This window comes from Euprymna scolopes, chromosome 12, assembly GCF_053919585.1.
Source record: "Euprymna scolopes isolate OS-2025 chromosome 12, ASM5391958v1, whole genome shotgun sequence".
Classification (NCBI taxonomy): Eukaryota; Metazoa; Mollusca; class Cephalopoda; order Sepiida; family Sepiolidae; genus Euprymna; species Euprymna scolopes.
The window spans coordinates 85388571-85414261 of NC_136493.1; the positions used below are offsets into that span (position 1 = coordinate 85388571).

General features: G+C 33.2%; 1 protein-coding gene and 1 long non-coding RNA gene across 2 annotated transcripts in view; one reads left to right on the forward strand and one right to left on the reverse strand.

The window, feature by feature from the left end:
• Positions 1 to 25691, reverse strand: part of LOC145291388 (uncharacterized) — a 64420-nt gene that overhangs the window by 34841 nt on the left and 3888 nt on the right. Inside the window, exons 2-3 of the mRNA XM_080137182.1 lie at positions 18105 to 18237; positions 15499 to 15513 (exon numbers count right to left, since the gene is read on the reverse strand). Coding sequence (XP_079993308.1) covers positions 15499 to 15513; positions 18105 to 18186 — 97 coding nt within the window. The 5' untranslated portion in view covers positions 18187 to 18237. The remainder of the gene's footprint in view (positions 1 to 15498; positions 15514 to 18104; positions 18238 to 25691) is intronic.
• On the forward strand, positions 3113 to 5289 carry LOC145291389 (uncharacterized). Its single transcript, XR_013869402.1, has 2 exons — positions 3113 to 3551; positions 3777 to 5289. It is a non-coding gene; the product is annotated as an uncharacterized LOC145291389 (long non-coding RNA).

Below are 25691 nucleotides of genomic sequence, written 5' to 3' on the forward strand. Positions count from 1 at the left end.
TATACGACAACAGTCGAAGAGGAGGACACCATAGATATCATAAACGAATCTTTTAATTTGGAACCGCCTCAAAATGCACCTGAACCCCGAAGATCAGGTAGGAAAAGAAAAGTGAATGAACCATTAATGGTAAACCCAAAAAGAAAAAGATATTGAAATCTGTGTGACTTCAAATCTTGGGAGGGGGGTGTTGTGGTGGCAACCACTTATTTGCATATGCGAATAACATAACACTATAAATGGCAAGCCTAGGTTGGCCTTGGTGTGTCTTACTCAAATGCCACCGGAAGTGACGCCGAAGAGCGTACATGTCCTCCCACCAAGACTCTCTGACTCGACACCGTCATTTGTACATATTGTAAATATACCTTTTCTTTAATACACTTATTATTGCGTTATCTTGTTGTTTGCGTCTTCACTGTATTTCCTTACTAATTATTGTTCAACCTTGCAACCACAACAGTAACATATCACAGAATTATGAAAAATGAAGTTTTAGTTATTTGATTGGTGTGTTTATAATGAAATAAACAACCCAGTCAATGCAGTAAATTTATGATTTTAATAAGAATTGGGCGATTAGATGTGTGCACTCATTAAATTTGATTGTCGAAATTCATAACATATCCAAGAATTATGAAAAATGATGAAATGTGAGGTATTTTATTGATGTGTTTGTAATGAAATAAACAGCTTAGAAGTGTCTCAAAGGTATTATTTTAGTAAGAGGAGAGGGATTATGTGATTGAACTCAGAAAAAATGACGGTTGAAATTAGCAACATATCCAAAAATTATGAAAAATGATGAAATGTAAGTTATTTGATTGGTATATTCATAATGAAGTAGATATACCAGACAATTTATGAAAGTTATTATTTTAGCAAGAGGTGGCGATTATTTGGGTTACTTCATTAAAAATAATCGTCGAAATTAGTAACATATCTAAGAATTATGAAAAACGATATGTGAGTTTCTTTGTTGGTGGGTTTGTAATCAAATAACCAGCCATACAATGTCTAAAAGTTATTATTTTAGTGATAGAAGGGGGCGATAATGTGGATTTACTCATGAAAAATGATAGCAGAAATTAGTAACATACCATAGCTTATGTATCAATATTTTTATTTTAGTAAGAGTGGAGGCAATAATGTAAGTTAAATCATGTGACATGGTTGTGTAAAAAATTATGAAAAATGATTAAATGTGAGTTATTTGGATGATGTGTTTGTAATGAAAAACCAGCCAAGACAATGTCTTAAAGTTATCATTTTAGACAGGTGAGCGATAATGTGGGTTAAATTGTCGAAATGTGTAACAATCCAAGAATTATGGGATTGAATTCAATGAGATACGTCAACATATATACTTACAGATTACCAGGAGTCACCCTGGATTCAGTGAGATACATGCAAATGTATGCAAGCAGAATACACGGGCACCTGGGATGTAATGAGATAGATGCAAATATATACTAGCAGAATACTTGGCATTGCCTTGGATTGAATTAGATTGATTGAAATATATACTAACAGAATACCTCGCGTCGCCCAGGATTTCATGAGATTGATTGAGATATATACTAGCAAAACACCCAGCGTTGCCCGGGATTGAATTAATTAGGTGAGAATATATATTAGCAAAATACCTGGCATCGCTTGGGATTTGATGAGATAAATGTGTTGTAAGGTAGGATACAGTTATTTCATATGTGTAATACCGGTCTTATGTAGGTAAAATATTCTTTTGCTCGAAATAGCAAATGATACATAAACATACAAAATTCCTTTCTCATAAGAATAATAAATATATTACAAAACCAAATTCAATTTTTTCATTGTGTGTACGGTCCCGAGCAACGCTAAAAACTTTCGACAGACAGGACAAAAATTAACAAACTTGGTATCATATAAAAGCTGGACCCTCCAGACGACAAATATCAAAATTTTGGCCCAAAAGGAGCCCTAGAAGTGGGTCAGATGACCCTTTTTCTTCAGCGGCCGCCAAAAAAGTGACATTTTAATGTTAAACAATGCATAAATCTTAACATTATAAATGGATTTTTATGATATTTATCAGTATTTCAAAAAATATCACATCATCATGACATCAGCACGCTTTAATGGCAGAGTCTGTATTCAATTTATTTATTAAGAGATTCTTAACGGCAAAAAAATGCATACAAATAAAAATATTAATTTACACGTTATGAAAACTTTACCAAAATTATTAGCAGGTTAAAAATAGTTCAATACGACAGTTAAACTAAACATTACGAGCAAACCATTCCAGACCAAAAAAAAAAAATTATGCTTAAAAAATAATTAGGTTTTAGACGATACATCAGCTTAGCTAAGTTTATTTGTTTTTTTCATACGGCCATTTTCTTTTCATCTTTGTTTATGAGAAATCAAGAGAGAGAGTGGGAAAGGGGGGGAGAAAGAGAGAGGGAGAGAGAGAGAGAGAGAGAGCGGAGGGGGGGGTCGTTTTACTATGTTTTAGCACTTTCCGCCGAGATATCAATCAATTACTTTACATCTAGGTTAAAGTATTTGTTTTTTTTTATTGACAAAAATATTATTCACTACTTACTTGATTATACATAGTTTCTGATCGTGTTTAAACACAAAATTTGAGTAACAGATCAAATAGAAAACTTTATGATTAATTTCTTATTATTTCATTCTTTTTATTTGTGTTTTTTATGCATATTTCTTTCAATTTTTTACAATAAAAAAATGTTGGATTTTATTTAGAACGCCGTTCTTAATGTTGGGATGGGATTTTCTTATTAGTTAAAGAACGGGTCACGTATGCACTTGCGAGGCTAGACGCTAGGTTAAAAATACTCAGATACGATAGTTAAACTTAACATTACGAGCAATACATTCCAGAAAAAAAAAAAAAATCTGCTTAAAAAATAATTAGGTTTGAGACAATACATTAGCTCAGCTAAATTTATTTGTTTTTTTCATACGGCCATTTTCTTTCCATCTTTGTTTATGAGAAATAGAAAGAGAGAGAGGGAGAGGGAGAGGGAGAAAGAGAGATAGAGAAAGAGAGGGGGAAAGAGAGAGGGGGAAAGAGAGAGAGAGAGAGAGAGAGAGAGAGAGAGAGAATGTAATATGTAAACATTGCCTTTTCCAAAAAAAAAAAAAAATTATGCTGGTTTTACAGAAATTGAACGTATTACATCGTTACTCTTAGACGTATCTCGAGTCCTGCTGTAAGCTGCCGACCAACCGTTGATTGAAACGGTTATATTTTTTAAAAAAATTTAAAAATTCAAATTTTCATCAACCAATTATAATTCCACAAGCTTCCTAAGTTAAATGGTTTCATTTTCATAATTTTACTAATATTCAATATGAAACGGTTTTTTTTTTTTTAATTATAATTTTCCACTAACAGCCAATAGAATTCTGACATTCATTCCTTAGTTATTTCGTGCCAGGAATTATTTTAAATTCTCAGCAGCTCACCGTCAACCAGCAGTCTCCACCTTTATTCCTATCAGTTCAACGTTTTAAGGCTACGATGGGAAACTTTAAAGGTAATTTTAATTTCTATTATATTGGTATCATTTTTTTTTTTTTCTATTTACAAAATTTATGCTTTGAAATTACATTGATTTCTTAGTTATTTTGTGCCAGGAAATATTTGATTTCTTAGTTATTTTCTGCCAGCAATTATTTCAATTTTTCTTTACTGGAGTTTTAACTTTGTTTTATAGTTTGGTTTTACAGAAAATTCATATATATATTTTTTTTTATTACAGTCTGATTTGCAGATATAAGTGCCATATTAGAAGTTTTGAGCTGAGTAGAAAAATACTTTATCTGGGATGTGTTATAACATGAGTATCAGATTTCTTTATATTTCTTAATATTTTATTATATATTTTACTCAATTATTTCAATTTTTTTTTTCTTCATCCAATATAAAATTGTATTACAGAAAGTAAGACACCCTCCAGATCTTTAATTCATTATACAAGAACAGATTTTTGCAGTATTGTCACATGGACTACAGAGTATTATCTTTTTCACAAAAACAATTATATTTTTAATGTTTCTATGTGAGCTACATTTTTACATAACTATAGGAAAATTTTAGGGTAAGTTTCTTACTTATTTCATAAAACCACCATTCTCTTTTATTTATATAAAAATTGAGGATTTTGAAATTATATTGATTTATTTACTATTTTTCTTGATTTTTTTTATATATATAGTTTTGGTTTTATACATAATTCACTTTTATCTAATTTTATTTTATTTCTCTTTACAGAAAATAACATTCTACCAAGACTTTATACTCAAACAGAAAACTTCCCTATCTGAGCAGTGTTTTGCCATGAGTATTGGATTTCTTCATAAGTTAAAACAATATGTATGAAATTTTGGAAGAATAAAATTTATTTTTTGGTTTTTGAGTTTTTCTGTTAGAGTGGTGCAGGGGATCCGGGGAGTGCTTTTTGAAAAGCAGAAATGTTCTTTTTAGTAACGGGTATCCGAGAAAAGTCTAGTAATTATTTCATAAATTTCAATTTTCACAAAACAAACTCGATGCTGACATATGGTGACTAATTCTATGGAACACAATATAAACTGAACTTTTTCTTTGCTTTTTACACTAACCCTAAGTTTAGTTTTATCTTGAAACAATGTTGGTTTACGTCAGTTTATATTGTGCAGAATAAGCAGAGATTGCTTTTGCTTTTTTTCATTTACAGTTAAGTGATTTTAATACAATTACATTACTCATGCAAATTTCTGGATACCTATTCCTAAGAAGCCCAAAAAAGAGCACTCTTTGGGGTGGATTTTGATGATGACAATCACCGAGACATGACAAACCTTTCATTACTTTCATAGTTTGAAAAGAAAAAAAGCTTCACAACATTTTGGTTATCATTACTCGTGGATTTAAAAAAATATACTTTCTAATTTCATCTTCCATTTCAGACAATCTGATTCTGTTTTCCTAATTGAATAATTCATTCAGTGAATTTCACTGCTTAATGTAATCAGTGTACTTTGAATTTTGTTTTTAATTATTTTATGTAACTATAGCCAAAATATTGTGTTAATCAAAATGAGAATTTTTTTAATAGAATGTTACATTTGAACAAAAAAATTTTGTGATTGACATTATCAAGTGGTGCGGATCCTTTTTTTTTTTTTTTACATATATACTTTTTTAGACATTGTTAATTTTATATCAAAAATCCTTCCTTAATATTATCAACATAATAAAAGTGCATTAAAATAAAATCTCTAATTCAAATATGACTTTGTTTTTGTTATTTTTCCATTAGATTTTTGCTTTGAAGTGATAAATTCTGGATAAAAAATCAATTTGAGGGTATTGATAGAGAAATAAGAAATAAGTTCATCACACTTTTTGACTACTAATTCATGTTTCTGGCTTCAGTCACTTATCTGAAAAAAACTGGCGCGATGAATTAGCTGAATCTCAGTAGTTGCTAAATTAGACCAGATATGTTATAATTTAATAATGTAGAAACCAATCTATACGCTATATATAGCAATACAATCCTTTTTAAGTGATTTAGGGAAAATCTTTTGTTTATTACTTGATTGAGGAAGCTCCGTGCAAATGGATTTCTAACAATTTTTTTTCTTTGTTTTAATCAATAAAAACGAAGTGAGGGTAATTGAGAATGTAAAATAGATATACATGGTTACAATTTTCACCTGTTATGTTTCTGATGATCCCAGGCAACGCTGAGTACCTGTGCTATAAAGATAAATAGAAAAAACCATAGTTTAAGAAGTTTTAACATCATTCATTTGCTTCACATTGGGTTTTGGGGGTTTTTTTCCATCATATTCATGTTTTCTTTTTTTGTTTTTGCTTTTATGATTTTAAGAAATTTTTACATCGTTTGTTTGCATCACGTTCGTTTTTTTTTTTTCGATTATTATTTTTTTATTTTTTTAAACAGGGTTATGAATTTGCTTATTCTTTTGTTTTTATTTACCCCCCCCCCCCCCGCAACACACACACCTCTAAACACCTGGACAACGCCAGGAAACCCTGCTAGTGTATCAATAAAGCTATGATTCCCTGACAATTGGAATCCTATCAGAATTGTCATTGCTGTGATGTAAATGTTTAGCAATCAAGCTTCTGCCTCACTATTATTATAGAGAATTATATAGGCTATTTCTTATCCATATGCAAATTAGGCATACTGAATTGCCAGTGTTACGACAGTTAAGCTATAATCAAGTCTATTTTTTAATGACAAAAATGTCTTTGTTATTTTTGTATACAAATATAATTTCCAGCTTGCTTGTTCACAACCTGTCACACATAGTACAATGAAGGCGTATATTCATAAATTGAGACAACGGTTTCATACGTAAAAGCAGAAAGGAATTGTCAACCGCTTACTTCACCAAGTTGCCAACTAGCTGCATCAACACCAAAACTCAGCACATCTTTAAATACAGTGAGGAAGTACACCTATTGAGAAAGAAACTAGTCATAATACATGTGATCCTCATGACAGCAGGCTAAGTCGCCCAGGATTCGACTCTGTAATACATCCATGTTAGAACCAAAACAAGGAACTACGGAAAAGAGATAATGAAAATCAGAAAATTGAGTTTAAAAATATTTCAACATGTCCCTCATACCTTTGCTTTTCAGTGAAGAGGTCCATTTGCATCTGTTTGGAAACATGAATAAGCAAAACTTAACATATTAGCCCCAAAACAATCCTCATAAATTGCATGAACTTCTTTTGCATAGTCCCCATTAGAAAGAATATGGGTTTTTAGGTCTATACTTTCATGAAGAAGACAAAGTAAAAACTGATCGATATTGTGCATTGTTAGAGACTATTCTGAGAGCTAAATTGAATGAACTAGATGATAGAGAAATGTTTGGCTTCAATAAGATGGGCAACAACAGTTTTAAACATTTAATGGGAGTTTTAAGAGGGACATTTAATCTCATTGTTTAACAATATTAGCCTACTCAATCAACTGTTTGTTACCTGTATGATTTTTTACTTTGGGAAAATCAAAAGTATACATGTGTTGGCTTTGGTTCAATGAAGAATTAAAAGATACCATTTGTCAACAAATTACTATTCCACATGAAATGCTCCTTCAATTTATAGGCAACTGTCACAAATGCCTTCAATTATATATGGACATTAATAGCAATAATTGGTTTTAGGTTGATGTATAGTCCAGTCAATCTAGCTGATTTTTTGGCTGAAACTTAAACAACTTGCTAACAAAAGTTTTTAACTTGGATATTGGATATGAATAACCTCTCTTTCAGATAAAAAAAAAAGTTTACCACAAGTAACCTTGTCGAAAGGGGTCACCGATTATAGCCTCCCCTCTCTCAAGTCCATTCCTGTAAATTCATCTTCAAAAAAACAAATGTAGCAATGAAAAATTGAATAAAACCAACAGTTTTCATAAAGTTAAATATAATTATAACTTCTTGTGTCTTATTTTTGTCTCTTTTGATGTATTACTGCAGGAGCTTAATATTTTGTGATATTCTAATTTCAGGTTGGCCAAAGTGAAGAACCGATAATTATACATGCTAACAAATGTGCTATTTGCAACAATGAACTGTCCAGTAATGAAGAAACATTCATCGTCAGCCAGAAAGGAATCGATTCCATTAACAGAACTTGTGAACAATGTGGAGAAAAGATCATAATTCAGATTGCTCAACGTCTTCACAAGAAATGCAGACAGTGTTGGATCAATTCCAAATACATAGGTCCACCCATGATGAAATGCCATCCCATGCAATCTGCTCTTTGTGTGTGTTTAACTTTAAGGAACATTGTTTTTTTTTTGGGGGGGGGGTCTGGAACAAAATCTGATAGAAAGAAAAGAGGTATTGATGTTTCTCATGCAAAAACTATTGAGTTTAAGGACAGAGTGTTAAAAGTTTATGAGAAAATCTGAAAAATTGTTGGCTGGCCATCCAATATTAAAGGTAGAATAGGTTATGTAGCTGACCTTGTTTAACAAGAAGCACGTTATCACAGAACATATTTTGCAAACTTTGATTCTAATAAAAACATTCCTGAGGTATTTTCTTCCACTGGCTTTCTAAAAAAATTAAACATTTCTAGACCAGAGGATTCAGAAAGAAATCAGGCATTTCTGGAAGTTGCTAATTATTTGCAGCAAAATTATGAGGAGAAACTCACCATTGTCGATCTTGTTACAAAAAATGGAGGAAATTCTCAAGGACACTGGCTTTGAACCATACAGTCTCTTATGCATGAAATCTCGATTGCTCGAAAATTTCAAAGAAAAAATCATTGTGACTGAAATTAATGGAAAATCTAATTTTGTTACATTCCTAAATACAACAAAACGTATTCTCCATGAATTCTATGCACAGAGCTGCTCAACAGACAATTCGGAATCAGAGGCCATTAGAATCATAGAGATGGCAATCAAGCTTATCAAGAATGACGTTAAAATTATCTAGACAAGTTCAGAATATTACCCGTCTAAGAATGAGCTTGAACAGGAGGCAATTCTTGAATATGTTCCTAAAACATTGTTGATTATTCTCAGGAAGATATTTGCATGATTGAAACTTGCATCAATAGGTCAAGTGATAATGCAAGCTGTTAGACCCAGAGTTCTTCTTACACCTTTGCAGTTTAGTTTAGCAGTGGAAATGCATAACCAATTTGGATTAAGGTTCTTAATTAACTTAATCTGAATAAGCATGGCTTCTCTTCATCTTACTCGGAAGTCCAGAAATTCGAATGAAGTGCTACTCTTGCTCATGGCGCTGAAACTTTCCTCTGTTGAAACTGAATTTGTGCAGTTCATAGCTGAAAATGTGGACCATAATGTAAGGCATATTGATGGATTCAACACATTCCACGGTATGGACATCATAGCATCTTTTACGCCCGGCAAAGTTAAACTAAAACCAGTTCCAAGAGTTTAGGTCCTTTCAGAAGATATAATAAGGGTTGGAAGGATCAACATCAAGTATCTAAATTCACAGCACACCAATAAATCACCAGTGACATTTAAAAAGCTCCAGGCCAAGAAAATTGTCCATTCCACTATTAATGTTGACATCCTCTGGGGGGTTTCACTAATTTTACACAGTCCATACTCACATTGTCAGGCCTTATGCAGTCAGTGCACAAAGGAACATATCCTGGGAAATCAGCCACAGCTTTTTTGCCAATGATCGACATGGACCATGATAACCCAACCTGAGTGTACTTAACATTATGTTACATTACTGATTTAGCCAGGAAAAACAACATTACACCAATTCTAACATTTAATCAGCCACTTTGGTACAAAGCACTAATCATAGTCGAGTCACAGCCTAGTTCCAGTTCCCTGAAATCATTTGTCTTGCGACTTGGTGGGTTCCATACATAGATGAGCTTGCTTGGGTCGATTGGTCATTTGATGACAGTTTCTGGATTGCAAGAAGTTTTTGAACTTTTGTATGTTGAAAACACAGTCAAGCACATGCTAGGTGGCAAAGCAATTGCAAGAGCCGTTCATGCTCACTTTTTAGTTGATGTTGCTCTGAATGCTATTTTTTTATGATTTGCCAGTTTCGCATGTCACTGAGGATGATCAACTCAACACTAATGCAGAAGAATCATTTCCTCAAAATGAAGACCTGGAGGAAACTCTGGGGTTATAGAAAGGTCTCCTTAATGAGACTGAGACATTAAATAACGTTCTGTTATCAGAGTCTGTTACCAGGATTGAGACTAATTCACAACTTTTATTCCAGAGACTGTGCATGCTATCTACCAATCAACCCTCAACTTAGCAGCAGCAAGAACATTTTCAGTATGAGCTTTGTGGTCACCCACTTGCACTTTTTCTTATTTCAGACTACCATGCGAGGCAAAAAAAAAAATGGCTTTGGCAAATGCAATATGGGAACTGACTCCCCCTGTACAATTTGGTCCACAGTCTTCAGATTATAGTATCTCTTAGATAGTGGAGCACTACTTCAACACCTCCCATGGCAAAAAAGTCACACATTTGATGAAATCTATGCTCAATACTACAGATATGTCGCAACTAGATATGAAAAAGCATGCATTGTCTTTCATGGCTATGAAAGTGGTCCATTCATTGTGGTAAACTTTTTTTTTGATCTGAAAGAGAGGTTATTCATGCCCAATATGCAAGGTAAAAACCTGTGTTAGTAATTTGTTTGAGGTTCTACCAGCTTCATAAAGCAAATTAGATTAAATTATTTTTTTAAATATAATATATTTTAAAGCTATGAAAAAGAAAATCTATATATATAAAAGCGAAAATGTATGTATGTTTGTATGTTTGTGTGTCTGCTAAAAACTTTCGACAGACACAACAAAAATTCACAAATTTGGTCTCATATGAAAGCCCCACATTCCGGACGACAAATATTGAAAATTTGGCCCAAAGTGACCATCAGAAGTGCGTCAACTGATCGATTTTCTGTAGGGGGAGGGGCCAAAAAAGTGACATTTTAATGTTAAACATTACATATTTTTAAATCGATTTATAACTGCCCCAAAAAATACGGCCGCCAAGTCTTCTACATAAAGTATACACGCGGTCGTTTATTTTGGGTCAACTTGTATTTAAAACCCGCTGAGTCATGTCACGTGATCTTGACATTAGCAACCTCTAATGGTCGTCTTAATTTACAATTTACAAATGTTGTTATCGGTAAAAAAAATTAATTAAAGCTAAACTATGAACTTCTACGCTATGGCAACGTTACCAAAGTTATTACCACATTCAAAATAGTTAGACTCGATAGTTAAACGAAAAATAATAAGCCAAACATGTGAATTAAAAAAAAAAATATGCTTACAAAAAATATTAACGAAGTTTTTAAAAATAAAACGCCATTTTCCAGTCTTTAGAGTGAAGCAGACGAAGTGAGAGAGAGAGAGAGAGAGAGAGAGAGAGAGAGAGAGAGAGTGTGAGAGATGTCTAGACGGATTCGACAGGGGGGAGGGTCAACAACGCATGCGTCAGATGACGTCATGACGTCGTGACCTGATTTACTTTAAATAGTTGATAAACCGAACAAACTTTATATACGCCGCTTTAGCATAGGTAGTTAAGGGTTGGTTCATTATCTAAACGTTTTGGGTTCGAATCGTGGTGTGAGATGTCTTTTTTTCTTTTCGATTTTTTACATTTAAATATTGAACCCTGTATTATTTAAGCCATTTTTCATGTAACGTTCATTCGTTTTTCTGTTTTAATTTGTGTTTTACCCCCCTCCACTTAATTAAAACGGTGTTTTCTTTTCTTACTTCGCTTATAACAATGCTTACATCGTCGTCATCGTAACGCTCAACGACTTTCAAACATCTTTCACTTCTGGCTGGCCGATTTTATTTTCAAACTTCGCCTCAGGGGTTCGGCTTTGATTCTACCCCCCCCGTTTCTTTTTTATTTAACACCACACACCCCTACAAACACCCGGGCAACGCCAGGTACCCCTCGCTAGTCTATGAATATAAAAGCGAAAATGTGTGTATGTTTGTATGTATGTTTGTGTGTCCGCTAAAAACTTTCGACAGACAGAACAAAAATTCACAAACTTGGTATCATATTGAAGCTCCATCCTTCACCCGAAAAATATTAAAAAATTGGCCAAAAACATTAATTTTTTCACCCTGAAAACGACAATTTTCTACAGGTGGAGGACGGGTGTAACAAAAACCGTCCTCTCATGACGATGACTGATTCTACGCATGCGTCATGACCTGATTTAGTTTAAATAGTTGAAGAACTGACTAAATTTCATGTACGTCGTGTTAGGTCAGTTGGTTAGAGCGTTGGTTCATTATGTAAACATTTTGGGTTCGAATCGTGGTGTGAGATGTCTTCTTTTTTTTTTATTTTTTAAATTTAAATATTGAACTAGTGTTATTTAAGCCATTTTTCACGTAATGTTCGTTTTTCTGTTTTTTTTTTTTACTTCACTTATTCTTAGGTTTTCATTAACACCCCCGACCGACCACACACACCCAAAAACATCTGGGTACCCACCGAATTTTTAAATTTTAATATCGAAACAGGCTTATTTAAGCCATTTTTCACGTGTTTTTTATTTCGGTTTTAATGTTCGTTTTTCTGTTTTCTTTTTTTCGATTTTTACATTTAACATCGTTCGTTTGCCTTACGTTAGTTTTTTTGTGTTTTTTTTTCGATGTTTTGATTACCCCCCCCCCCCCGGCTTAAGTTTTAACATTCGTTTTCCTGTTTTCTTTTTTTACTTCGCTTATTCTCTTAGCTTTTCATTAACAACCACACACACCTACAAACACTCGAGCAATGCCGGGTACCCCTCCTCCCTGGTACGTTAGTTTTTTTTTTTAAATTTTATCCCCCCCCCCTTTTGCCTGACGTTAGTTTTTTTGTGTTTATTTTTCGAATTTTTAAGTTTTTACTTCGCTTATTCTTATGTTTTGATTACCTCCACCACCCGAGCACACACACATCTCTAAACACCCGGGCAATGCCGGGTACCCCCGCTAGTATAAAGATAAAAGAAAAAATAGAATCAATTCCTAGTTGACATGTTGAATTTTTATAATTGAATCATTTCAGACTTTTAATTCAATTAAATTATTTATAACAAAAATTAAACAAATATATTGATTTAGCTTCACTCACAAGGTTTTCATTGAAAATCATGTCAAGAAATACAGTTTCACCATATTTTGTCATACAGTATAAAAAAGTTTGTCTATAAAATTTAAGTACTTTAATGTTAAGTGTATATTATATTCATTCTTTCATATCTCTATCTATACTTATATATAAAAGACACTTTTGTGTGTGTGTGTGTGTGCGTGAGAGTTCATTACCTATAAAATCTGAAATGGCTGTTCCAATTTTTTAAAAAATTTGACACTATGGTACTTCATGTGTCTGGGAGTGTTCTTAGATAGGTTTTATACCAGAATACCTCTGATAAGTATTGAAAACTGATAATCAAAAAAATCCAATTAAAAAAGGAGCAGTCCAATTTTGACTAAAGTTAACACCCTTATACAACCTAATGACACAAGTGCATTTGAGAAGTTTTATCACTATACAAACAGAAGAACCAAGCATATAAAACCAACAGTAGTTTCTTTGATAAGACAGAGGTGCGTTCAAAATAAATGTTTCTGTTTAGATCATAATTGAATCATGATACTTAGCTTTTGCATTTTAAACTTTAATTCAAGCCAAAATCTATATATCCATAAAAGTGAAAATATGTGTGTGTGTGTGTGTGTGCACTTCCTTACCAAAAAACTGTCAATTTCCAGTCTACAGACTCGAGATTTGACCTAAGGGGTATTGAGATTTGGGAAAATCTTTTTAATTGGTTTTCAGCCAGAAATTTGGCTGTTAAGAGGTCAAAGCTCAACGATTTGACCTTTGGACATGGGTCAAACATTTTAATTAAAACAATAAATGTTAAGGGGTCAAAATTGGGGTCAAAGTTAAAAAAAAAATTGACGTCTGTGGTCTCTACCAACTTTTGTCTATGGTAGTTAAGGAAGCCTATTATATAGAAAGCCATTACTGTACATATTCACATTTTTAATATATACATATGCACATAAAGTTATGAACAGTACATAGGGGCTGAGCAAAGCTGAGTGGAATTGTTAGCATATATATATATATATATATATATATATATATATATATATATATATATATATAAATGAAATTGTCTGTGTGTATGTGTATCTGTCTGTGTGTGTACATTTCCCTACCAAAGTACTCTGTCAATTTTCAATTTACAGACACGAGATTTGACATAAGGGATATTGAGATTTGGGAAAATCTTTTTAATCAGTTTTTGGCCAAAAATTTGGCTTTCTAGGGGTCAAAGTTCAACGATTGGACCTTTGAAAACTCTACCAAACCCCTCCGTCAGTTTTGGGTCTAAACACTTGAAATTTTAGATGTAAGTTATTTGGACATGGATCAAACTTTTAATGCTAAAGGGTCAAAATTGGGGTCAAAGTTTTAAAAGATTTGACCTCTCAGCCAATTTTTGGTCTAAACATTTGAAATTTTACATAAAGTGTTTTCAGACATAGGGCAAGTTTTTTTTTTATCCTTTTTTTGGTCAGAGTTCAAAAGTCTCTAGCAAACTAATTTTGGGTCTAAACATTTGAAATTTTACAGAAAGGGTATTTAGACATGCAGCAAGCTTTTTAATCAATTTTTGGGCGAAAATTTGGCTGGCAAGAGGTCAAAGTTGAAAGAGTTGACCTTTGCAGACTCTACGAAACTCCTCCGCCAATTTTTGGTCTAAACACTTGAAAATGTAGGTTACCTCAACAAGAGTCAAACTTTTTAATATATATATATATATATATATATATATATATATATATATATATATATATGCACATAAAGTTATGAACAGTACATAGGACACGAGCAAAGCCAGGCTGAACTGTTAGTAATTTTATAAAATAAAGATTATAAAATCAGTGCAATGTAAAATACAATGTATTGTTTTCTAAGTCACTGCAGGGAGGTAAGTGAAGTTTTCTCCCAGTGGACCATAATGGGTCCTCAACTAAAGTAGGCAATCAAACGATTTGATTGGAAAATGGGTGATTTCATCAATTTTGGTAACAATAAAAGTATTGGAAATGTGGAACAATTGTTGATACTTATTCAATCCCGAGCAACATCATGTATCCTTGCTAGTAAATCTCAAAATCAAATGGTATCTACATATCTTGATAAAAAAATATTTGCTTTATTCGGGGTTTCTCTTTATCTCACATACTGACACAGATAAATAATTTTTCTTTTTCACTACATTAACCGCAGTAAAACATAAATGCACAAACAAAACACAATAAATTCGATTTTTTTTCACTTCAAACTTATACAAATATTATGATGATCATTTAAAAATAATCTGGGTCATTTGTTTCAAATATTATCTCATAATATTTAGCATTTTACAAATTTAAAAATGAATTTCCATCAAAGAGAATGTATGTCTTAATGAGAATATGAGTAAAAATTAAACTTTCAGCTACGTTGAATATTTCATATGGAAATCCATTTGGCAATATTCTAAAACTGTTTTTTTTTGAGGGAGGGGGGCTCTTAAATTATTAATTCCATCTGATAAAATTAATTATTATGTTCCTTACAAAAAAGAAGATATCATTTATAGTCAGTTGAAATTAAAAATAATTTAATCATAAGTTTTTAGATTTTCAGAAGTAGTGCAGTTTTGTTTCTTGACTGTAAACCATATAATTTTCATAATTCTATTTAAATTAATTTTAATGCATTTTCTGGTTACACAACATTTTGAATAAGAACAAATATTAAGAATTATTATAAATTAATCTATATATAAAAATAATATTTATATATTAATTTTTATATAAAGTGATATTAAAACAAAATTCATAAAAGATAACACATAAAATAACATACCTGTTGGCAAAGGAGCTGTTATGAATAAGAATATGAAGATAAAGTATTATATTTATTTAACATATATATATTTGTTATTAATAAGACATACAAACACTAGAATAAGTTCATTATTCAGAATTATTAAATACATCAAAGAAAAAAACGTATTTACTTTTACCATTTAATATTCATTTTGTTTGTACAATCAACATAAAATGCAACATATAACTCCTTTTAATTTATATATTAGATGAGCATATCTTTCAAAATAAAATACCTGTAAAATTATGTTATTGGAGGGGTAACATTTTAATATACTAATCGCTTAATAGAATTATGCAATTGTAGAAAATAAATAGTGTCCCAATTTCAAATGTAATAAATTAATTTTTTTTTCAATTTTCTTATCAGTTTGTTTAAGCTGTGGACAAGGCATCCTACTGGATGCCAAACATTCACCTGCTATCTTATATATTCCAACCGAGAGATCTTTTTAAGATTCTGCCTGTCCTTTTAAGTGCAAGTGTTTGAATCTATCTTGCATTTGGTTCACTGGGTATATTTGACAGGCAGATTTTTAAAATTCTTTTTCATGAGTCCAGTTGCTTCTATAATTACTGGAATGATTAATTAAATCAGTTTAAAAAGAACTATACTTGATAAGTTATCTAATTCGGATTGTATATTACTTATAATAGTGATAATTATTAAACCTGTAGTGATGATGATTGTTGAAATTATGGTGGTGATTATTGGAGATAGAGTAGGTATTGATGAGAGTATTGGGTAGGAATTGTTGAAGCAGCAGTAGTTATGATGGTTATGCCATGTAGTGAAAACAGCACTATGGCTGGTTTTTCTAAAATAAGATGAACATTTGTGAGTTGTTTGTTGAAATAGTATCTACTTAGGATGGTTGTTGGAACAGTAGTTGGGATGTATTTTTATGTTTGGAATAATTGTAATTTCGTGCAGTATAGTTGTTGGAACTCTAGTCGAGATGATTGTTAAAAGATTAATTGAAGTGGATTTTGTTATTTAATAGAAAAAGTTGTAATTGAATGAGGTATGGTTCTTGAAGATGTAGTTGGGATTGTTGTAGAATAATAGGATAATTTTTGTGATGTAGTAGCAACAACTGTTAACTTCATTGGTATGATTGTTGTTACTGTAGTTTGGATAGATGTTGAAATTATAGCAGATATGCATTGTCTGAACTGAGTGGGGATGGTTAATTGGAACAACAGTGTTAATGGTTTCTGACATCTAGTAGAGACAATGCGTAGAAATGTAGTATACATCATTGCTTATTATAATTGTAGTAAATTGTTACAATTATTGCATGAATAGTTCTGAGAATAGTGTATGAATCTATTGTGAGAAAGCATGATCAATATTTTAAACCTTTATGTTTGAGTATGTGTTATAGAAATCTGTGTTAACAGTGAGAATATTAAAATAATTTTCAATAAGCGTTAAATTTTTCAAGGAAGCTAAAGACACCATTGAAATTTTACTTTGACTTAATTTGAAGTCACTAGGGGCAGTTATTGATTAGTCCATGATATAACTGAAATATATTAGAATGTAAAGAAACGAAATTCATTTTATTATTTTTTTTTTGTTTCATAAAACAAAAATAACATTAAACAAAGAATAGTTCAGTGAAAAATGTATTTAAAACAATGTTTAAATAATTCAATAATTATTTTATTGATATTTTTAATATTTAAAATAAATAGAAAAGGAATTTGTTTTAATTAGTTGAAGCCAGTTGTTGTTTTACAGAAATATTAAGAAACATATTTTTTTAACACCATCATGCTAACAGATTTTTATCACTTGATTTTATATTATAAATGATTTTAACTTTTTTCAAGGCAAAAATTCTAAACATGATATTTGAAAAAAATAATTAAAATATATTAGATTGTAAATAAGCAAAAAAATAGATTTTCTTTGTTTCATAAAGCAAAAATAAAATTAAGTAAAGAATATCTAGGTGGGGGTTGTGTTTAAAAAAGGTATGAACATTTAAATAATTATTTTTATTGGTATTTCCAAGATTTTAAATTCATATATTTACATTGAAAGTTGTTTTATTACTTGATCTCATTTCAAAAATGTTATTTAGAAAATTATTTTCTTTGAAATCTTCCGAATGTGCAATGTCGGGTGAATAGCACTAGTATGATATAAAAAAGTTAACATTCATGAGAAAAATAAATTCAAATATATCAAATTTCATAAATAAATAAAAATACAATATTTACTTTTTAAAGTAAATATTTACTTTTTATAAAAAGTAAACAATGTAACAGAAAGAAATCATTGAAACCTTATTTTTAAAAAATGAAAATTTTTTTATGAATTTGAAAATATTTTCTAATCTTAAGAAATGACTTTATATAAAGTTCTTGAAGGTTTAATCAAATAGAATATACTAAAGAATTTTTAGATTCTTATATTACTTTTTATGTTAAAACGAAAAACATCAAAAATACAATCAATGCAAATAAGTGATGAAATAACAAGTTTCATATGACATGTATATTATATTCATACTTTTTAAAGTATATAAAGATTGATATAAACAATGCAAGTCTTACAAAAAATATACTTACTTAACTTTGTACAAAGCTCTACACTGAGTTCTGTTTTTACTGGTATATTTGGAAACTTCTTTTTAATTGTAATAACAATCATGGTCAATTCACTTGTTTGTGATAATCTAAGTATTGTATCTGGATTGACATTCTGAAATTAAGTAAATGTACAAAATAAATGAATTCATAGATAATTAAATATTGGTCAATTGCAATCAAGTTAAAATACATTTAGTTCAATTAAAACATAGTCTCATGGCATGTTAGTAGGAGAGAACCTCATCACATATCTCAGTAAAGACAAGTTCAGAAATAAAAGTTTTTTTTTACAGATGAGTCACCACTTAAGTCTCAAGGCTCAGAGGCCACTCAAGGATAAGGGTTAATAAGTGTATAGTAGTCAAAAGAAACATGTAGTAATCGTTAGAAGTGGAAATTTGGTAAATTGGATTACTTAAGGGGATGGATCATCAAGAATTTGTTCACAAGTAGTTAGTTGGAAAGCAAGAAAATGGAATAGAGTTCCACAGGTGTGCAATTCTAAGAAAGAAGCTTTGTTCATGGAATCTATGTTTAGGTTTAGGCACAGATAAAGAGTGAGGAAATTACTGATAGTGGTTTCAACTAGACAAGTGTTTTTCATAAAAGTCAGAACAGAGAGAGACAATAGATTGGAGTTCAGACGAGCACTTGCTATGAAAATAACAATAAAGCAGAGGCAGGCTTGCAACGTGGGAAAAATATTGCAGTGAAGAGAAAAGGGCATCCACCACTAGGCTATGAAGTCTATTTTGAACTCTCTCAAGGCAGGATAAGCTGCTTCTAGCAGCTCCTGCCCAGATGTGGCAACAGTACTCCATTCTTGGACGTATTTGGCTCTTATACAGGTAGAGAACTGCATCAGCAGTCAGATATCTATTGGAGCTGTAGAATGATCTAACCATTTAATTAGCAGCTTAGTCAATGGATTTGATGTACATGTTTCATCACAGATCAGGAGTAAAGCTCAGACCTAGAAGCTTGTCAAAACATGGGGCCTCCCCAAGAAGAGAGCCATTCATTTTGATTGATGCGAGACAGAGATTAAAGCGTTGATGATGGAAAGATAGAAGCTTTATTTTAGATGCATTAAAATTAACCAGCCACCTCTTTTCTCATTGCATCACATGATCAAGATCAGAGGAGAGAGAATCAGAAAGAACTTGGTCGTTTACAGTCTTTGAAGTGTTGCCATAGATGGTTGTGTTGTTAGCATATATGTTAACAAATGATTTTAGGATATAATTTGAGAGATTATTTATGTAGATCAGGAAAAGAGTTATGCCCAGGATGGATCCCTGAGGGACTCCAGCATTAATAATGTGAGCTTCTGATTTCTGCCCATTAACCACTATTCTTATGAATCTATCAGAGAGAAATGATTTAATAATTGAAAAGACATTTCCAACTATAACATAGTTGGAGATTTTTGGAGTAGACTTTTATGCCATGCTCTATCAAAGGTCTTTGATGTATTTCCAGCATTAGACCAGAACAGTATGTGAAATATGATTTAATTTCATAGATCCAGAAAATAAATTTTTTTAGACCAACCCATACTACAAGAATTTGTAAAAGATACTGATAGAAGTCCAGACTAGACAATAAGACAAAAGATTAAAATGTTGTTACAACATAATGCAATGCAGGAGTCACCATTTTTCAAAACAAACCACAATGGAGGCTAAGAAGAGTCCATAAAGAGGTGTAATGTGATGCTCCCGCCTTGTTAGATTTGAAATCAATCATGTGAATGCTTTTCTGAACTTCTGTAATATATATGTGTAGCGTTTGTGTGTGTGTGTATCATTCTCTTGCAGCCAACAGCATCGGACTGATAATGATCAAACCTGGTATGATGATAATTTGTCAAGGTCAAAGGTTAAGGTCATATTTGGTGCAACTCTTAAACTTCCCCACCAAGGGATGGTTTACACCAAGTTGGGGTTCACCACCATCCTAGGGGCCGCCACAATGGCGTCAGCCAACTTCCTTTTTAATTTGAATCAAATTGTAACCCCTCCAGGGTAGCTCAGGTGCATAGGCTCCTGGTTGAGATGCAGCTGTAGCCGATACCTGTGACGTCACCCGTGTTTTCGTCTAGTGGTCGAATTTGTCTTCGTTGTTGTCGTTGGTCGCTCTCCGGTTCCGCTTTCAAATCAGCTTTCAAACGTCACTTGGACTATTGGAGAAATATATTGCATTCACAACGGTGTTTCCAATTAAAGAAAAGAAAGTCAAAACTTAATTGGTTTTTCTTAACATAGAATTGATTATTGTCTTCGATTTTACAAATAATAGCTACACACTGGCCTAGTCATGCAACTTAGGGGGCTGGCAGTTTTCTTTGCTTTACCAAGTTCTCCGTTCTTCATCTACCGTCAGTCCACGGGAAGGGATCAGCTGCCAGAGCGAAAAGAAGACCCCAATTAGCCAAGTGTCTCGTTTTTATCAAATCAGTAATTCCTCCCACTGCTTTATTCTCTTTTTCTTTTCCTCTCTCTCTCTTTTTTTATCCTATAAATTTCTACTCCTCCTCTCGAACTTATCTCTACCCAATTTGCACTGAGGTGTTTCTACTTATTATCAAATTAGGGGTGATTAGTCACCCCAGTCGAACAACGCTCGGCGGCGACCCTCACCACCGACCCCCACTCCAAGCTGTCAACTAAGATATCTGGGTCTCTTCATGTCGCTCAACAGAGGTTTTAAATGCTAGCTTTTATTTATTTTTTTTTTTTTCTCGTCCATAAATGTTTATCTACCAAGTTGATCTTAAATATTGTATAATCAATCCATTATATTATTTTCAGTCCCCCACCCCTTATTTCTGGCTCCCATCTTATCTCGCAATTACTTATAACGTCACCAACTAACTTCGGAAGAACCCACCCCCCCATCTGATTTTCTTTTATATCATAAGTTGCTTAAAACGTGATTAGTTAAAGTTCAGAATAAAATCACGCTTTCTCTTAACGGTTAATTTAAAAAAAAAAAATCTTCTGAACGCTATTAAAAGTTAAATTCTTCACTAGTTTGCAATTTGGAGACGGAAGCGTTGTTGTGATAAGTGATTTTCTCTACTAATTCGCACTTTTTATTTTTAGATTCAAATATTAATAACTACATTTTATTTCAGTATCTAATTTATGTATTTCTGTTGTATTAAATGCTAGCTTTTTTTTTTTTTTTTTTTTCTCGTCCATAAATGTTTATCTACCAAGTTGATCTTAAATATTGTATAATCAATCCATTATATTATTTTCAGTCCCCCACCCCTTATTTCTGGCTCCCATCTTATCTCGCAATTACTTATAACGTCACCAACTAACTTCGGAAGAACCCACCCCCCCATCTGATTTTCTTTTATATCATAAGTTGCTTAAAACGTGATTAGTTAAAGTTCAGAATAAAATCACGCTTTCTCTTAATGGTTAATTTAAAAAAAAAAAAATCTTCTGAACGCTATTAAAAGTTAAATTCTTCACTAGTTTGCAATTTGGAGACGGAAGCGTTGTTGTGATAAGTGATTTTCTCTACTAATTCGCACTTTTTATTTTTAGATTCAAATATTAATAACTACATTTTATTTCAGTATTTAATTTATGTATTTCTGTTGTATTAAATGCTAGCTTTTTTTTTTTTTTTCTCGTCCATAAATGTTTATTTATCTACTGAGTTGATTGCAAAAATAGATTACCTAAATGTACTCATTTTTAGTTCGTGAGAGGGGAATCTATCACCATACTTTCCCTTAAACACGTCTGTTGGACTTTTAATAGTTTTTTTTTTTTTTTTTTTTTTAATGGAGAGTAGAAAACGCATTGTGAATGCGTTATCGGCAGCTCCTGTTACTCTCGCTTCTTCTTATTTGTCCCTCAGTCCTCATTTTTTAAATGAGTGATTTTTCTGACAAAGGGAGAAGAAAAAGCTGTTTTCTAGGTTGGCAGTATTTTTGCGCGAACAGTTGGCAGAGTTGGTGGAAATTTTCTGTTTCTATGTCTATCCTTGTAGCCATGTCACTAGTAAGGGTGCTGGAGGTAAACGTTTTGTCTGGGCTGACGTTATCCGCCTGATAGTCAGGGACCCGAACCTTGGATTAACCACTAAGGAGGCTGTCCTATCAGCAGGTGAAAAGTACTGGGGCTGCTGTATTGCCATTTGGTGAATGGAATCTGGACCATGCAGTAGCTTCTGGTGGGGCCTCTCGATGCCATACTAGTGGGTAATTGTTACGGCTTTACCTTATCATGTGCAACAAAAAAAAAAAAAAAAAAAAAGAAAATTCTTCGTTTCTTTTTTTCTCTTAGTTTCCCCTCTCTGTCCTGCTCTAAGTAAATCTGTCGACCTAGTCCACAAATTCCAAAATTTCATCATGACAAGTTTCAAGAAAAAATACACGATTAAACCCGGTTCTCCAACTTCCAACGTAGACCCCTACTACCATGTCTCCTTCTCCAACATCAGGGGTCTTCGTTCTAACCTTCCAGAGGTTGAAACCCAATTACAGGAGACTAAACCAGACCTTTTATTTTTAAGTGAAACTGGCATTGGACAGGCTATTTCTCTAGATGAGTTTGCAATTACAGGATACTCTAACTTAACTTCTAAATCTGACCCCCAAGATCGCCATGGGCATGGAATATGTGCCTATATTAAAGATAGCTTTCCATGTGGGAGGGACATCTCCAGGGAAGATCCTAACTTACCCTATATGTGCTTCCGGGTTGCTTTAGCTCACACTACTGCATTTATATTTACTCTCTATCGCCCCCACAACAGCGGAGTTACTATCTTTCAAAGCATATCTGAGAAAATTGACCAAGTCCTTTCTACTTATCCTTCAGCTAACATTCACGTATGTGGAGACTTCAATGTTCACAACGTTGAATGGTTGACCCACTCAAACAAGACCGATGATGAGGGGAGGTTCTGTCATGATTTCTCCATTGCCTATGACCTCACTCAGATTGTTCAGGAACCTACCCATGTGCCCGATAATGACAGCCAGTATGCGAGCCTACTAGACCTTTTTCTCACAACTTGCCCTGAACTATGTTCAGTTTCTGTTCTGTCGCCTCTTGGATCTTCCGACCACTCTGTTGTATCAATTAAGATAAAAATGAAATGTAATAAGTCCCCAGACGTACCTCTTCATCGTACAGTATATCGATACACTAAGGCTGACTGGGATAGCTTCCGTACATTTATATCTGATCTACCTCTGCATTCCATGTTTAAAAAGGATGTGTCCTCTATAGTATTAGACCTAACTGAATGGTTAATTGTAGGTATTGACCATTTCATACCCTCTAAAAAGTTTCAGCAAAAACCTAACAGCCAGCCATGGTTCTCTCCAGAATGTGCTGCTGCCATTGTGCACAGAAATCACTTTTTCCACTGCTTCAAACGTAATAGATGTATGGAAACTAAAGCCGTTTTCAGGACTGCCAGCAACCATTGTAAGAAAGTAATAAGGAACGCAAGAGAGTTGTATGCTCAATCTGTTAAGTCCAAAGTAGCTGAGCAGCGGCTTGGTTCCCACCAGTTTTGGCAAATAGCAAACAGAATCCTGAACAGAAGCGTGTGCTCCATCCCAACTATTATCAATGGACCTGAGGTAATCTCGTCAGCATCAGACAAAGCCAAACTCTTTGTCAAGAACTTTGCAGCTAATTCTACCCTTTGCGACCAAGACCGCCAACCCCCAATATTTCCTCCTGTATCAGAAAACACGCTATGTGATATACGTATATCTGTACGTGATGTTGCCAATCTAATCAAAAACCTTGATTCCAGTAAAGCAACTGGCCCTGATGGTATTCCAATTATAGTACTCAAAAAACTTCAACCTGAACTAGCGCCCATACTTACAAAACTGTTTAAACGTTGTCTTAAGGAGAATAGTTTCCCATCTCCCTGGAAAATCTCATCAGTATGCCCTGTATTTAAGAATTCAGGTGATCGCTCATCCCCCTCTCAGTACAGGCCAATAAGTCTCCTGTGCGTCATGAGTAAGTTGCTAGAATCTGTGTTAAATACAGAAGTAATCAAACATCTCAACAAAAATAACCTTCTTAGTGACACTCAATATGGTTTCCGTTCTGCTAGATCTACAGCAGATGTCCTTACAGTTATATCGCATAGGATTAGCAAATCTCTCGACGGTGGCAATCTTTCTAGGGCAATTGCTCTTGACATATCTAAAGCCTTTGATAGGGTATGGCATAAAGGTTTACTTCATAAGATCGCTAGCTATGGTATAGCTGGAAAAGTCTTCTCAATTATTAAATCATTTCTTTCTGATAGGTTCATAAGAGTAGTAGTTGAGGGGCAAAAATCAGAAGCTCACAGTATTAATGCCGGTGTCCCTCAGGGATCCATCCTGGGCCCAACTCTTTTCCTGATCTACATTAATGATCTTCCAAATCATATCCTTACATCATTTGTAGACATTTATGCTGACGACACTACCATTTATGGTACCACATCTAAGACAGTAAACGAGCAAGTACTCTCCAATTCTCTCTCCTCTGATCTTGAGCATGTAGTACAATGGGGAAAGGAGTGGCTGGTTACTTTTAATGCATCTAAAACCAAGCTTCTCTCTTTACATCATCAACATTCTAATCCACATTTGTCATCAATTGAAATGAATGGCTCTCGTCTTCAGGAGGCCTCAAGTTTTGACAAGCTTCTGGGCTTGACCATTACTCCTGATCTTAAATGGAACACGTATATCAAATCTGTTGCCAAGGCCGCTGGAAAAATGGTGGGATCTTTCTATCGATCCAGTAGATATTTCACTGCTGATGCTATTCTCTATCTATATAAGAGCCAGGTACGTCCAAGGATGGAATACTGTTGCCACATCTGGGCAGGAGCTGCTAGAAAGGACTTGTCCTGCCTTGATAGAGTTCAAAATAGACTTCGTAGCCTCGTAGGAGATGTCCTTTTCTCCTCCTTGCAACCTCTATCTCACAGAAGAGATGTTGCGAGTTTGTCTCTGATGTATCGTTATTTTCATGGAAAGTGTTCAACTGAGCTTCAATCTATGGTCCCCCCTCGCCAAACTTTCACAAGAAACACTCGTCTAGCTGTAAACACTATCAATAATTTCCCCCACTCTTTATCTGTGCCTAAACCTAAACGTAGATTCCATGAACAAAGCTTCTTTCTTAGAACTGCACGCCTGTGGAATTGTCTTCCGTTTTCCTGCTTTCCGGCTGACTACAATATGGTTGTGTTCAAGTCTAAAGTAAATAAGTTCTTGATGGGCCGTTCCATATAGGTTATTAAATTTGCCAAATTTTCATTACTAATGATTACTATATTGACCAATTTCTACTGTACACTCTTTAACCCTTATCCTTGAGTGGCCTCTGGGCCTTGATAATGTGGTGATGCCTTTGTAAAAAAAAAAAAAAAAAAAAAAAAAAAAAAAAAAAAAAAGATAAAATCCCATAGACATTTCTGTTTAAAACAACATCAAACCATCATCATCATTAGAATTCAGCCGTGCGAATTCCTCTGAATTCGTGTTGACTAGCAAGTTCACTCGGCATC